This window comes from Cladophialophora psammophila (genome assembly GCF_000585535.1).
Source record: "Cladophialophora psammophila CBS 110553 chromosome Unknown aczJe-supercont1.14, whole genome shotgun sequence".
Taxonomy (NCBI): Eukaryota; Fungi; Ascomycota; class Eurotiomycetes; order Chaetothyriales; family Herpotrichiellaceae; genus Cladophialophora; species Cladophialophora psammophila.
In genome coordinates, this window is record NW_006912935.1 from 374842 (window position 1) to 390426 (window position 15585).

Here is a 15585-nt window from a genome sequence, read left to right on the forward strand (position 1 = left end):
GGAACGGTTCATGAGTACGTTGACTTCACGGCGAGTCTTACGCGTCAAGCAACGTAGACCCAGTATCTTCAGAGCCATGGCCGGCGCTATAAGAGCGGAGCATAACTTAGACTACACGTTCAAATTCCGAGAATGGGCTTCACAAAGATCTCTCCAGTTCCGACGTACTTTTCCGAACTCGAGGATAGGTGTAAATCCGTGGTGGGGACGACAATGTGTTCACATTTTTCGAATGACCTAGACGGGAAGATGCATTTTCGGCTGAGAAATCCCTCGTTCAGAGAAGCCTTATTGTGGATATCGTTAATGGTGATGGTCTCGTGAAAATCTCGGATAACATAGGCATAGAAGCGCTTCAATGAGCGCCGAAATTCGCGGCTTGTTCTATCCACGACGCTCCAAGAGCCCTCGAAAGCAGTGAAAATGATCCTCTATCACTGGAGAGGACAGTTTCTAGTCGCACTAGCAGCTTGGCACCTCGACGCTCGTGGTTGTAATTAGCTGGATGAGGTCGAACAAAGAGTAGAAGAGGTAGTCGCTTGAGGACCCCAATCATGGAAAGAGCTGTGATGGGCTTCCAGAAATTCACGTATACAATGTAGGAAAGCCACCGACGCCTCAGTACTTTTGCATTGCGATGACAAGACTGTCCCGCACTTTCCAGATTTGATTGAGTCGACAGTCATTGTGGAGAGCCGAGACTCTTCGCAGCATCGACGGGAAACACGACTTCGTACTATTTCCTGAGCTCGCGTCGCGCCACCCAGCCTTTGAGCGAAAGCACGAGAATCTCATACGCCATAATAAAGGCTGTTAAGCCCATCGCGACTGTAAAGATGAACATACCCATCAGGTTCGCCTCTTCCATCCAGTGGACAATGTCTTTAGTACTTGCCATGAAGACAATGCCACCCGATATCAAGCAGAACGAAGCCACTAATTCGGACGGAGGCCGACTTGCGTAGACTGAGTCTGGCGGAGAGATGTACATGACGATATAGGTGAGCATTCGCATCACCGAGAATCCCACGAGCAACATGCCCCATTGTTTGTGAACTGTGGTTGACACGACGGAGCTCTGGTGGTGAGAGGACATCATGAGGCCCAGTAAGAGGATGATCAGTGCCGGCATCGGGTTGGTCGAGTAGTTGTACACCTTAGACGGTCTGGGGAGTCCTGGAGCGTTGTCGTGTATGCGAGCCGATTCGATTATTGTCGTGTCGAGCCATTTTCGGATCTTCTTGGACTCGACCAACAGGCCACACTGCTGATTATCAGCCTCATACTGGAACTGTAAGGATACAATCTCACAAGCTAACTTACCAAGCCACCACCGAAAAACATCATAGATATAGAGACGTGCTCTAGATCTTGTGCAGTCCACGCGCCTCCCCATGCGGCTAGATGCTCGAGGAACATATTGCTCAACCCATACAGAAAAATGCAAAAACACTCGACGAATTCGGCCGATGGAGCAGAGCTTGTTAAGGATCCCATGTTCCACGCCCAGCCATATTCGGCAAAGCAGCCCATCCACCGGCCCAGAGTCAGGAGTCCATACCAAAAGAAAATACCTCCTTTCATGAAATGAGCAAGGCCGTTGAAGATGTGGTTGCCACGCTGATTTGATCATGTCAGTAATTTCCTGCGGGTGGCACACCGAGACTTACGAAGATGCCAGTGTATGTAACCCCTCCCGTTACCAGAGCAAGAAAACCCAGGACCAAAACAGTTCGATCAACAATGTCATAAAGAGCCTTCAATGTTCCCATCAACCTAGGTAATACCCCATCAGAGAGTCGAGTCCCCAAGAACCTGTTGAGGAAGCTTATGCCAAGGCGATTTGGTCGACAAGGCAGACGCACTGGAGATTCGTCGTCGTCGTCGATGTCTTCAAAGTCTGACTTTTGGGAGTCTTCACTCAGTCGTTGTAGAGCAATTGCCGAGCCATGGCGGCCGCTGCAAGGTCGGGGGGCTCGGGATGCTTGACGTCTGTCCCGCGTTAGAGGGAAGAACGCTGCTCTCCCGGCTGCTATCAAGCTCATGCTGTGATGTTGTCCAGCATAAAAGAATACCAAGCTTAGGGCGGCGTGTACAGTCGTGACCCATGTTGCAATCCATCCAATCGTGTGATGCGCATTGTTCTGATACAAATCGGGCGTCTTGTCGTTGTAAATTATTCCAAGTAATACGCCTAGGCTGTTCAAAGGTATAAATATTGACTGGGTAAAAAATCCGAGACGAGATCTCGCAATGCTGAACATAACGCCTAGTGATGTTAACACTCGGATTGACTCTCAGCTATCGGAGGCACCATACCTATCGGCAGGACGAAGAACCAGGCAGCAAACATCAAAACAATGTGGGCTATGACCACGCTCGACTGTTCGGACAGGCCTGCATAACTGGACATGCTGTAAAGGTCGCTTCGTGTGGCATTGTTGGAGGCAGCGCTTTCAGGTATCTCCACACCAGCAATTCCTGCCTCGTGGGCTTCGTCGACTTCATGAGCCGCCACCAGAGAAGCGACTTCCAGTAAAATCACTGCCAGGACGTAACGATTGAGCATGCTTTCAGAACTGAATGCAATTTGGGGCTTATAGACTCGTAAGGTATTCGACAATGTATGAGGGAAGTGTCGTGGTTACAGTGGCAGCCAAGTCTGGACACAAAAAACAATGGAAAGGCGAGTTCACCGAGACGAAGACGCATGGTCATCTCTTCGCCGACAGCAAGATTCTCAGACAAATTTAAAAAGAACGGCCACAGATCACCTATGCTGAAGATCGGAAGGCCTCATTCGGGTTGTTGGGCAGATAACCCACTTTGGATCACGTGGCATGAACAGATTAAGGCATGTCCTCCTGCTTAATAGGAATAGCGCCGTCAGGCCGGAAATCCGTCCCTCTGCATTTGGTTTAGTCCGGGAGTATGTGCTAGGCCTGTCTTGGCCTGTGTATGCCTGTGCAGCACCTGGTCGGTGCCTGGAGTGGTGGTTGTGGATTCGGAATCCCGTGCTCCGTGTCCGTATCTAGACGGTACCTGTGTCCCTGGTTTCTCACTTATGTTTCTCTACAACGTGACAAGATCAAGATCTTTTCGTCCGCACTCCCACATGGCTCTAGGAGACGTCCTGTGTTCGTTTGAACCATACAACGTTAGACATTGAGAGCAGCTCAAGCTATGCAAGGATTGTCCCCACCGACCGAGACCGACACCGGCCGTATACCAAAGGCTTGTCTGCCGTGCGCCCGAGCCAAAGTACGGTGCGAGATTGACGCTGGATATATGAGTTGTAAGCGGTGCGTCTGCTCCAGTGGCATAGTCTAAGCTGGGATTCCGACCCTAACCTTGATTTAGTTGTCAACGTCTGAAGAGGAATTGTAGCGGGCAGGCGCCTGGTGCTCACCGACGCAAAAGAGCCAATGCATCCGTAAGACCCGAGGGAAATCTAGACGGCGTATCTGCCATTCTTGCAGTCTCGAAACAGATTCCAAACAGAGTGGTCACTTCCTGGTCTCTCAACTCGGTTGACATCGCTCCCGCGGCATACATAGATCTGTCCATCAACAACGGCAGTGAGGCAGAAATAGTCCTGCAAAGTTTCCGCAGTGAAATGACCCCTCTCTTTCCTTTTGTGGTTATCCCACCAAGTATGACATTCGTGGAGATGAGGCAGAAGAAGCCCTTCCTCGTCCTTGCGATCCTGATGGTTGGCTACCGCCAAGACCCAGCACGACAAACAACCATTGCACACAAGCTGCGAGAGATGGTGAGCCACAGCATGCTTGTTCAAGGCAAGAAAAGCCTTGACATGCTCCAGGCTCTCCTCGTATATCTCAGTTGGTGAGTGCAGATTCTGGGTTTGGCGTTGGGAATTTGCTGACGATTGGTCCACGTAGGTATCACGTTCCTGTCCATCAGAGCTCACAGGTGGGCAATATCGGTCACCTCATTATGGCATTGTTGTCAGATCTTCGGTTAAACAATGGAGCTGTCGTGCAGACTCTCAAACCCTCTTTTGGTCGTTTAGAGCCTTTCGGCAACGATGGCTCTGACGCCTCTGCCATGCGGCCAACGAGCAGAGCTGCTCAAAGCTCGTCGATCACAAGGACTCTGGAAGAACGTAGGACATTTCTCGGTTGCTTCTTCCTTATCTCTACGTGAGTTTTGACAGCCGAGAACTGTGTCTCATCGCTTACAAGCTGCAATCCAGGGTCTCCATGTGGACTCGAGAGCTCTATCCGGTGCAGTACTCGAGATACGTGGACGAATGTTGTCGCGTCGTATCTGAAGCTGCGGAATATCCTACAGATCTCTCTGTCGTACACCTGGCGCGCCTCCATGGCCTGGCTGACAGAATTTCGCGTTCTTTGACTCCAGAGAATTGGCATACCATCCCTGCATGCACCTCATTTCCTCTCGGGGCTGGTGTCAAGCTACTAGAGTCGGAGCTGCTACAGCTTAGAGCTTCCTTATCCGAAGGAGGCCAGAATGGTGAGCTGAATTTGCAATAGCATGGTTCTGAGCTAACCACTGTAGCTGTTCTTCTCCTGCATTATCATGCCATTGAAATCCTGTTGTACGAGACAGCACTCAATGACGGTATCGGCCTCTCAAGGTACGGGGCATACCCGTTTTCTCGCCTTAGCATGCTTTACGCGTGCTTGAATTCCACCAAGCTATGCTTCGAGACAGCCTACACCATCCCAGCCTTTGACTGGTTCGACCTCCCTTACGCTGTCTGGGCTTTACTGGGCCACGCAATAGTGGTTCTGTCGAGGCTGTCGCTTTCCAAGGCAGACGGATGGGACCAGGAATACGTTCGAAAGACGATCGACTTCTCCGCAACGATGGACAAATTGATGCGGCATCTGGATGCTGCCAAGGAGTTAGCCGAAAACCAATCGTGGTACCAGCTATCGCGAGTTGTTCCACAGCTATATCTGACGTTTATGGAGAAACTGAGGCGGATAAAGGCTGCCCACGAAGCCAAGTACAGGGCACAACAAGCCAGTATCCCCGGAGTCACGACGATTCCAAGTCCCGCACAAACCATCATGATGCTTACAGACGACGAAATCGGCATGCAACGTACCCCATTTTTCTGCGATTTTCTAAATGATGATTTCTGGGAGCAATTCACTTGAGAAATTGCTAACCAACATGCGGAGAGTGGCCGTCAACGAGATTGAATGGTGGGGAGGAAAGAGTGCCACAGGCCGGCGGGGCCGTCCACCAAGATAGCCCAGCTTGTGCCGCCAGTAACCCCCATCTAGCGCTGCTGGTCTCGCATGGCGTTCGGGCATCTTGTTGAGCGAACGAGCAATCAAGATGGACTGACAGCGCTCTCTCGGAACGCTTGCAGCCGATTGTATTGAAACCGGAGGGCACCGTGCGGGACTTTCATGGTGGAGCTTACCACCAAGTCAGGATATAAAGGAACGCTGTCCATATAGGCGAGTGCCAAGTCCCATTGGCTTAGGATCCCCTAGTATCTGAGACGGGTCCCATCGTCTAAAGTTGACGAACGTTAGTGTTGTGAATTAAGAGGGAAGACCAAGGGGCTCAGGTAGACTCCGGAAGCACTCTGGGATCACTCAGGAAGGAGCAGGTGGGCCGAGGGTGAGCAGAGCGGCGAGCGGTTTATCACGACGGGAAGATGGAGGATAGTTTTTCGTTTGATACTCCCCATGTAAGGTGGGTGCGAGAAAAACGTTGCAGCTCAGCCTTGGACATCATTGAACTATTACTCCACCGTAGAATCTGCGCTTCGGCACTAATGCTCCGTCGACATCGACAACTCCTCAATTAATGCGGAGGGGACATCGCTCTTGCTGTTCACGTCTATATCACAATCTTCTCAATACAGAGGCATCTCTCGCCCCATTCTCGACGGCCCTGGCGCCGATTGAGCACCGCAGACTACCATGGCGTTCTTAAAGCTTGCGGCGCCGTCTCCTCGCCCGAGCGCGAGAACCTGTCGTTATTGCAGTCCAACCCGCGATTTCTTCTACTCAAGACCTCCGCGGCCGAGGTTCTTCTCGCACAAGACTTCGCTGTTAGTGGTGGCTCGACCTATCTTACGCCCCCAGCTGCCCTTCCTGTATCCTTTCCCCCGTGGGAACACGCTCCAAACCCACGTCGGGCGATTCATCTCGACCGAACGAAAACAACGCTGGAGGGAACAATTCTGGCGCTACGTTCGAATCAATGCCTACCTTTGGCCCGCGGCCCTCCTACTCACGGTGCTGTCCATGGGCATGGTGCATACAAAGCTTGAACGGGATTATCCCACTCCTGGAGACTGGTCGTTCTGGAGCCGGTGGTGGATGCGCGAAGCAAAATTTACAGAGCTTGCGGAAGGCGCCAAGCTGAACCAGATCCTGACGGATTGGGCAAAAGCCGGTCAGCTATACCTAAGCGTTCTTGAAAGGCTGGAAAGCGAGAAGCTGGATGGGCAGTTCCTCATCAAGAACGCAGAGATAGAGTCATCGACAGTGGACAAGTCTGAAGGGTTCGATGTGAGTGCCAAGAGTGAGCAGTGGCGACGAGGTTATCACGAAGCTCTCATGGGTGCTGCACGTGTAGCTGAACATTTGGAGGGTTTGTGCAAACTGAAAGGAGATGTCAGAGGAGGCCGTGTATATCCGCGGGAGAGTATCCCAGCTCCGGACAATCCACGACCAAAACCACTTCCATACTCTAGGAGACAAGGCCATGTTACCCCGCCCACCTTGGAGGAAGTTGAAGACGCTTTTCCGCCTCCGCATGTTTTCTACGAAAAAATACTAAACACCATTGGCTTCGACACCCGACAACGACTTGACGCTGCTCTGGCCTATGCCGATTGGTGTGATTTCAAGGCCAACGACAGAACAGCCGAGGATCTGTACGTCAAAGCCTCAGAGATTGCTCAATCCGGCTTGCCAGCGGGAACTGCGGACGTGGTCGATGTGCAGACTGGGATAATTCTCAAAGGGCGGGAAGATGCCGTGAGCGACAACATTCTGCGAGCCTGCACTGCTTTCGGAGTACATCACGTCAGAGGGGAAAACGTCAAGAACGCCCTGCCGGTATTTCTCAGCGTTCTGCGAGCTAGGAAGACTCTGCCTGCGTCCCCTCTTGGCCCAGCCATTGGACCATCGAAAGTCAAGCTTGCGGAGGAGGGGGAAGGATTGTTGGCTTATGTATATGCTTTGAAAGATCTGTTAGTTGAGAGGCCGTATCCTCCACCTCCGCCAACCGGGAACGAAAGGCCTTATCACACATTGAAGGAAGCTTGTGAAGAGGTAGGACTCATGACATACATTGGCGAGATCCTTTTTGCCACAAGTGCTAGCGAACGGGCAAAAGGCCTTAGCTGGACTAGAGACAGCGTTGAGGCCGCCGAAGCCATCATGTGGGTAATGGACGAACAAAAGGAGCGAGATGGAAGGGAACGATGCCGAGAGTGCTTGGAAACCGGCCTCCAGAACTGGAAAGCTATGTCTCAACAGATGGCGCGGCTTGCAGCGAAAAAGGAACAAGAAATCGAGAGGAGCAAGGGGCTCTTTGGACTCGGTCTGGGCACAAAGCAGCAGCTGGAAAAGGCTCGAAATGAGAGAAGGAGATGGGATGAAGAAAGTCTACAGGTGGAATTGCGGAGGCAGAAGACTCTACCGCTGTTGCAAGAGCCACTGCAGCCCATATCTGGAGGCTGGATGTCAACTCGTGTGTGAGCGAGCCCATTTGTGTGATGACAGTGAATGGATGAAGCACGCTGTGCACAATGAAGACCTCATCTTTTCTCGGTGACTGAGGACATGCGGGATGCAAAGATATCACGGTGGAGAGTTACTGGGGAAGCGGTCCCAAGGGTTGTTAAACTACCTCCAAGGAGGTTGCCGTGAGAATTGGGCCGACAATGGAGTCTTTGACCGGCAGACTACCTCATTCAAAGCTAACAGTGAATGGGGTGTCCGTTCTGACAGCATTTCGGCAATGGCAGGGAAGACGATGGCAGGACACGGCGTCTGCCTCACCCCGAAGACAACCTTCAAAAACAGCAACAATATATCTCGGGACAATGATTTTCCGTTCCGAACAGTCGTCACGGCACGATGAGGTGAGTGAATCCGAATCACGTCGCATATGTCGCTGTCCACCGCCTTGCACAGCCGTGTACTGATCGGCGGATAGTTCTTCCGCCATTTTCCCAACGACCCTGCGGCGACGTTGCCGCCCTGACACCATCACCGGCTACTCTCCTCCCCCATCTCCCAACGTCGACGACCTCGAGGCCGGCGAGGTCAGGATGGAGTTCCGCCCAGTTCCTCTGCGTGTTCTGCTCAAGCGCCGCTTCATCCAGCTTCTCTTGCTCCTTTTCGTGTTGTGGTTCTTCATGTGCAAGTTGACTCACTACGGCGTGCTTGTACGTATAACTGGCCCAGGCCTCAGGCTGTAATATTGTAAACGCAAACTGACTTGAAACGTGCAGTCCGGCCGCTATCTTGGTCTCTCTGCCTGCATCAATGTCGAGTTTGGCTACAACCCATCCACTGCCTCCATTCCAGCCTTCGAACCGCCAGAAAACTCAACCTATCGAGCACCGGACACAATCGACACCTTTCGGAACTACGCCTGGCGAAACCACACCGAGTGTCAAATCTCCTCCCTGGACTTACACTCTGCCTTTTCTCCCTTGTGCGCTACGCGAGAGGACTTCTTACGAGCCTTCTCTGGCGGTGGACGGATCGGTTTTGATCGCCCTTTCATTCCGCTCGAGTGCGACATGCGCTGGTTCACTACAGAAGAGGTCTGCGAGATTTTCTCACGGTTCGAAAAGATCATTGTCGTAGGGGATAGTATGATGAGACACGTCGTGGGAGCGTTGAACGTGCTTCTACGCAAAGATCTTGGATACGGAGCGGTGACGAACTGGAACTTTGATGACCAGGAATTGTACGTCCCAGGTCCCCCTTTCCTCACACTGCAGCTGAGCCATAAGTGAGCCTAATCTTGCTAACCTAGTGATCGGGAAAACAGGCGTGAATGCTTCTGCAACCACCAGATGGACGTCAAATCTTGCTCAGTACAAGGTATCTTCTCTACCTCCTCGGTCCTGGAACACGATCTGTCAAGCTTGGCCTGCCCGCCCGAGATTCCAATCGACCTCGTCATCGAGATGATGCTCCGCTTCCCACTTGACAACGAAGAACTGAACCGCTACAAGAACCTGCTCTCGCCTAATAAACCAGCCAAACCCTACGCTTTCATCTTCGGTCACGGCCTGTGGAACGACCTCGACCTCCAAGCCACATTGAACTGGCTGGACGGCATCCTCGACCACACACTCCTCCAAGCCCCGTACCTGTCCGCGGTGAACAAGCGACATGCTCATTCCATCTGGCCTCGACTGTTCATCACACCAAACGCTGCCGGCGTCAGAAAACCAGACGAGTGGCTAGTCAGTCAGGGCGACAAGGCCCTCATGATCTTTGAGGAGAGCGTGCGTGCGGAGGCCGCCAAGAGAGGCGTCGAGACCATGGGCACCTGGAACATGAGCGTGCAAGCGTCGAAGTATGACGGCGTACACTTGGACTTGAAGGGCAATTTGGTCAAGGCCATGGGGGTGGTCAATTGGTTGAATCTAGTCGATGTGGACGTCTGGTGATTGAATAGGAGGTACGCCATCGTCATAGATGCGAAAAGAAATGAAAAATGAGACCAACAATGAACAAAGCCACACAGTTGGCTGTAGACAGCTGTCTTGTTGTCTCTCTTTGGACTCAGTCATATTCTCATATGTTCTTCACTCCTCTCCTTCATGTCGACACACGGCACAAACTGACTGCGACATGCGCTAGAAGCTTGCGGCCATCTTCGCCTCGCACGCCTCATCTGCCTTCTCCCTTCTCGCTTGCCCTTCCGCATCGCCTCGCCGAGATGCCGCGTATCCTCGTAGATGCAACCACGTATCTACATAGACATGTTCTGTCGGAGGAACACCCCTTTATGCGCGAGCGTCCTCGCTGCATTCGCTGCGGACGTGCGTGCACGCGGGCCAGACTTCTTTACGTTGCAACATGCATCTATCCACCCCGCAAACGCCACGCCGAGTCGGCTGGTCTGCAACATGACGCCTAATAGGACCCTGTCACCCACTGGCCTTGAACATCGGATGTGTCGCTGGAGCAGGCTGGAGGCAATCAACGCAAATGTGGTGTTCGTTGCCACGCCACAGCGAGCATCGTGCACACTGCCACGGCACCGATCTGGATCTGGCGCCGGGCTGAGGGGGTTGGTGTGTATCCAACTCATTCAGTGCAGGGTAGTGTAGGTAGGTAAATGCTTCCTCTCATGCAACAGGGGTTGGTTGCGTTTCTCGGAAGGGAGCTGAAGGGGTGTGTGAATAGAGGAAACTTCAGGCCCGCTTCATGAGGCTCCAGCCAGCCACTACGACGCGGGCCCAAAGCAGCAGCGAGCCCGTGGCGAGGATGGCTGCTCCGCTCCAAAGCTGCACGCCCCACCACTCGCCCGTGCTCTTGAGGATGGCGCCGGACACGGGGGTGCCGACCAGGAGGCCGAAGGCGCTGATGAAGAAACACTGGCCCATGCGGGTGCCGATCTTGCTCATGTCCTTTGTGAGCGTGACAACGGCGATGGGGGGCAGCGAGACGAAGCCGCCACTGAAGAAGCCGTAGATGAGCGCGAAGGCGATGATGCCGCCGAGGTTCTTGATGCCGATCCACGCGAGCGCCAGGACGGCCGCGATGGTGGCACAGGGAAACAGCACGTTCAAGGGCCCGATGCGGTCGGCGATGCTGTTGGGGATGATCCGGCCGGGGATGCTGGCGGCGTTGATGATGGGCAAAAGGTAGAAGCCCAGGTTTTCGCCCGTGATGCCGTTCTGGATCGCGTACGGCCCGATGTAGTACAGGGGACCGTACAGGCCGACAAACCCAAAGAACATGCTGACGCAGAAGAGCGTGTAGGGCAGCTCCTGGAACGCGCCCAGGTCCGTCAACGGCCGTCGCTGCTTGGGCGTGATTCGCGGCTTCATCACCAGCACGGCGAACCACACGGTCACAAACGAGATGAAGCCGATCGTGCGCGTTGCCCAGGCAAAGCCCACTTCCTGCTGCAGACGCCGGAACACGATCGGGTAGATCAGACCGCCCAGGCTCGAGCCGGACGCGGCCAGCCCGTTTGCAAGGGCCTTCCTGGTGGAAAAGTACTGCGGGAGGATGGCGACAGAGGGGACGAAGATGCACCCGTTGCCGATTCCGATGCAGAAAGCTTGGGCGAGCATCGTCTGCCAGTACTCCTTGGCCAGGGAGGTCATCATAAAGCCCAGCGGCACGAGAACGGCTCCGACCGTGATCAGCTCTCGAAAGTAGCCGGAATCATACGCGGGCCCGGAGAAGAGCCCGACGAGCAGCAGCAGGAAGGCTTGGATGGACCCGATCCACGAGATTTCGCTCGGTGATGCGTGCCAGAGCGGGTTGGTTTCGTAATAAGTCTGGAAAACCCCAAATGCGTTGACGGTACCCCTGGAGCCCCGGTTAACCGAGCGTTGTACGAGAGAGATTCATAGATCAAGGCCTTACCAGCAATTAAAGAATAGGAAGAAGGAGCCGACAACCTGCATCCATGCACGAAAGCCGCCATTCGGAGGAGGGCCCAGGTCGTCATGGTCTTCGTGTTGACGGTCCGTGTCATCTGAAGCGGTTGAGATATTGACATTTGCCTCTGCGTCAATGGCCTTGTCCAGGTTCGACTCGATCCGTATCAACTCTGGTCTCGAGGCCGATAAATGTTTCTCGTCGAGGTCATCTTCGAGCATGGTGGAAGAACTCATGATTGGAAGAGGGACGGCGGCGGTAGGCGAGGCGGAATAGGCTCGGAACCCGCACAAAGCAGCAAGCAGCTCGAGATAGACTGAGATCTCTCACGGGTCGAGCCGCAGGACGGGCTCTTGACGAGATATGCAATAATACATGGTAGAAGTTCCCGATGCAGAAAAGAAAAGACTAAGGACAAGAGACGATTTAAAAGCAGATTGAACGCTTTGCGACACCAGGGAAAGGAAAAGTGGAACAAGGGACTCTCCCACCTAGCATTTCATGCATCGAGCAACGACATTGTGGAAGAGAGCGGGGATAGATGAGTGGCATCATGATCTATCCAGAGCACCGAGGCCCACCTGTAGACGGAGAAGATCTGTAGTTGAGAGGAGCCCAGCACTGCCTGAGCCCAGGTCAAAAGGACGGTGATGATTAATAGAAGGACGCCCTCGATTTGACATCCACGAAGATGGGCAAAATGTGTGCCGAACATCCGTGTCCCGGCGGCAATGGCAATTTTCTTTGTGTCGTCGTCATTGTGTGCGGTCGGCTTTTGGCAACGGTAGACCTTCTTCGGCTGTTTGGACGATGCCTAGGTTGGAGGAGAGGAACAAGATGGGGCCCCGAGGACCGCTAAAGACCCTGGAGACTGCACCTACAAGTACACCGCACACCGTACAGGCAGTGGGCGTCTCCACGAGAACCTGATAGCGACAGCTTCCTCTCTCGAATGTTGCAGATGTTCGGTGAGGTGGGTTAGACAGAGCGAAGATTCTATTCTCCATCGTCTCTTCAAAGATGTCAGATGTGTCTGATAGAGCGTCTTTGATTCGTGGCAGCCAGTAAGACGAGAAGCAACGGAGGAGGGTGGCCTAAAGATGACCCGTATGATGAAAGGCTGCGATAGCTGTGTTGACATATGTATATATGCTTTTGGTGTGTATCTTGTATCCTCCTGATTGTGTTGGGGGTAGAGAACACCGCGCGTACATGCCTGGTATCAGGCAGTCGACTCATAGCTGAATTTCTGGAGCACTCGGTACTTCTATTCTGGTGTCGACATTCGCCGAAGCTGAAACGCCCTTGATGGGGCGCATCTGGATGTAGACGTGGGCGGCAATGGCAAATGGGGGCGAGTCTCGTTCCTGAAACGTCCTTCTGGTGTTCCTTGTGGCCGACGTGAAACAAATCTTGACGGCCCCTTCATCTCTGCCACAATTAGACGCCGTACGCCCATGCAGAGGTCCATGACCCTATCCACGTCGAGTCTTCCACGATCGTCCTCAGATCCATTGGTTGTCATGGCTCCTCGCTTGCTGAGGCTCTGGTACCCGCGTGGACAAGAATAGTTCTGGCATAGACCTCCACCGACCTCGCCAACTTCATCCTCAACTCGCGTACTGCCTCGTCCATGCACTGGTCGAGGTTGTACCTTGTGCCTCACAAGGCCTCTTGTATTCTGGTCAATCAGCGAGCCCATAGTGCATGGCCTCGCCCATGATTTCTGTGGCATTTACCGCTGACCACCATCGAGGACATGGCAACACAACAACCAGCGACTCGGGTAGGTGAGCCTCAAAGGACATAGATATGGCTCTTGCCTCGTGTTCTTCTGGCTTGTTCTTTTGACACTGCATCTGGTTGATTCTTCTTGCTTTGCTGTTTCTTTCTTAGTGGTGCCTGGATATTGGCCCGTTTGTCTTTGGCCTTTACTTGTTGCGCTGGACGCTGGACACTCTCCCTACGGAAACAATCATAATCTCTAATCACCAACTCTATCATCCTCTAACATGACATTCAACCCTCGTCGAAAGAGCTCGGGCAACGGAGCCTTCCTCATCTCCAACCGTCAGTCTCAATCGACAACCAAGATGGACCAAACACCTCCTCCACGACCACGCAACCAGGCCTTGTTCCGGCTACGCAAATTTCGGACCATCCTGCAACCAATCCTTCTTGTCTTGACCTTCAGCACCTTGATCCTAGCTGCCATCTACGCCTACTGCGTCGCCAAGCCTTACACGGACATCCCAGATCGCCTGGCCGCCGACGTCCACGCCGAAGCCAATTCCTCCCTATTTGGCAAACGGGAGACAGCACCCTATGCATCCGACTCTTTATCAAGCACAACAAGGTCGACAACCAACTCATCAATCTATTCAGCCAAAAACCAACCCGAAACCGCCCTCCTGTTCTATGCACTTACTGTGCCATCTGTTTCTCTAATCCACCTCGTCCTTGAGCTCACCATGCACCACCAAACCCCGCAGATCCTCTCCCTTCGCAAGACGTACATTGCATTGCTAGCCACTTCCTCCCTCCTTATTTGTGGCTGGATTGCCTCCCTGTCGTTCTGGATGCACTGCGAACTGCCTATCTTCAACCGAGACATCTCTGGCCAGGCTGTGTGTCCCGTGCAAGTCAGAGGCCATTTCATGTACGGCATCCACGAAGTAAGCATTGCGAGGATTGTCGTCGGCTGGATTGTGGTAATGATGTATATGGGCCATGTGGTGGTGATGGTGATGGGCTACAGAGTACAGAGGAGGATCTGGAGGATCATTGGTCCCCAAACAGGAGACAACGACGTGGAAATGACACAGGAAGAGGCACGGGTCGTTGTGGTCAAATTCGGGGATGACGTGAAAGGAGGTGATGGAGGGTCGGGGAAGGAGACGACCGTGGTATAACACGCTCATGGACCATGAAGTTATGAAACTTTGCTTTTAATGGCGTGGATATGTAAAATATAACAGGCTACTGGTGTGGCCGTCTTGTCAAGGAAGGACGAGAGGTAACGTGACCTTACCTTGATCACCACGCACAAGGATAGAGGCTGCATCTGATGATATTTCGCCCTCGCTGTGTTTCAGGACGGGCGATTCAATAGACTCAAAAGCTGCATCGTTGAACAATCAAAAAATCCTCAAAGTCCATTAGATCTTATGGTCAAAGAGGAGCACCGGCGTGCGGAGAGGCGTGCCGTGGGTTGCTTCAGACAAGGAAAGAAAACATCGTTGCAGAAGAAGAAGAAGAAGTTACGAGTGGACGCCCATGTTGGCGCCCGGCCATGTTGCATTGTTTTGACTGTTGACGATTGCGGCCAAAATTGGTGGGGATCCGTAAATTCTTGGCACGAGGATCCACAGCATCGCCAGTTATATATCCAGCCTTGCCCCGGGAGCGCGAACCATGGTTCCAAGTTGTCTTCACTTCACTTGTTTTTTTTTTTTTGGTTTTTTTTTTCTTCACACGTGTAAGATCCACTTTTACTACTTTATATTTTATTCTGGTGATATATCTCCCAACAATTGATCGGATCCTACCTGCATCAAATCAACCTGACTGTAAATCCAGAGTTGGGTTGCCACAACGCGGGCTCAAAGTACCACTCTGGTTACTACAGGAATTTGATCAGGTAACCCGGCATTGTTACCGCCACACCCACACACCATCAAATAAGGCCTCAGATGCGAGAGATGGGGGAGGGTGAAATTGGGGTTGAGCGCTCAGAGGAGGAAGAAAGAGGAGGAGGACGAGCAGGAGGGGTCCGCGACGAGAGGGGAGAAGGACTCGAGTTCAAGTCCGGGAGTCAACCAAAAAAAAAAAAAACATCCTTCGCGGGGTTTTCTCACAAGCTGAGTTTTTTGCTCTGTGAATTTTTGCTCCGTTGACTGTGGAAGTGGTGTCCTTCGCTTGGCGACACGGCACTCTCCAGCCACAGATGGCTTCACATCTGCCCAACCCTGAAAACAAA

General features: G+C 52.9%; 6 protein-coding genes across 6 annotated transcripts; 4 read left to right on the forward strand and 2 right to left on the reverse strand.

Annotated features, from left to right (window-relative positions):
• Positions 1-736: 736 nt before the first annotated feature.
• On the reverse strand, positions 737-2569 carry A1O5_08683 (uncharacterized protein; the record flags this gene model as incomplete). Its single annotated transcript, XM_007749264.1, has 4 exons — positions 737-1264; positions 1324-1620; positions 1671-2269; positions 2320-2569. 4 exons carry the CDS (start codon positions 2567-2569, stop codon positions 737-739), a joined length of 1674 nt encoding a protein of 557 aa, XP_007747454.1.
• Positions 2570-3655: 1086 nt separating this feature from the next.
• A1O5_08684 (uncharacterized protein) lies at positions 3656-5150 on the forward strand (the record flags this gene model as incomplete). The annotated part of the gene is made up of 4 exons (XM_007749265.1): positions 3656-3846; positions 3903-4163; positions 4217-4497; positions 4543-5150. The coding sequence occupies 4 exons, from the start codon at positions 3656-3658 to the stop codon at positions 5148-5150; spliced, it is 1341 nt and encodes a 446-aa protein (XP_007747455.1).
• A 780-nt stretch (positions 5151-5930) lies between these two features.
• On the forward strand, positions 5931-7721 carry A1O5_08685 (uncharacterized protein; the record flags this gene model as incomplete). Its single annotated transcript, XM_007749266.1, has 1 exon — positions 5931-7721. The coding sequence occupies one exon, from the start codon at positions 5931-5933 to the stop codon at positions 7719-7721; it is 1791 nt and encodes a 596-aa protein (XP_007747456.1).
• Positions 7722-8296: 575 nt separating this feature from the next.
• Positions 8297-9655, forward strand: A1O5_08686 (uncharacterized protein; the record flags this gene model as incomplete). Its single annotated transcript, XM_007749267.1, has 3 exons — positions 8297-8413; positions 8480-8943; positions 9028-9655. The coding sequence occupies 3 exons, from the start codon at positions 8297-8299 to the stop codon at positions 9653-9655; spliced, it is 1209 nt and encodes a 402-aa protein (XP_007747457.1).
• A 750-nt stretch (positions 9656-10405) lies between these two features.
• On the reverse strand, positions 10406-11827 carry A1O5_08687 (uncharacterized protein; the record flags this gene model as incomplete). Its single annotated transcript, XM_007749268.1, has 2 exons — positions 10406-11534; positions 11592-11827. The coding sequence occupies 2 exons, from the start codon at positions 11825-11827 to the stop codon at positions 10406-10408; spliced, it is 1365 nt and encodes a 454-aa protein (XP_007747458.1).
• Positions 11828-13618: 1791 nt separating this feature from the next.
• On the forward strand, positions 13619-14518 carry A1O5_08688 (uncharacterized protein; the record flags this gene model as incomplete). The annotated part of the gene is made up of 1 exon (XM_007749269.1): positions 13619-14518. One exon carries the CDS (start codon positions 13619-13621, stop codon positions 14516-14518), a length of 900 nt encoding a protein of 299 aa, XP_007747459.1.
• Between the last annotated feature and the right edge of the window lie 1067 nt (positions 14519-15585).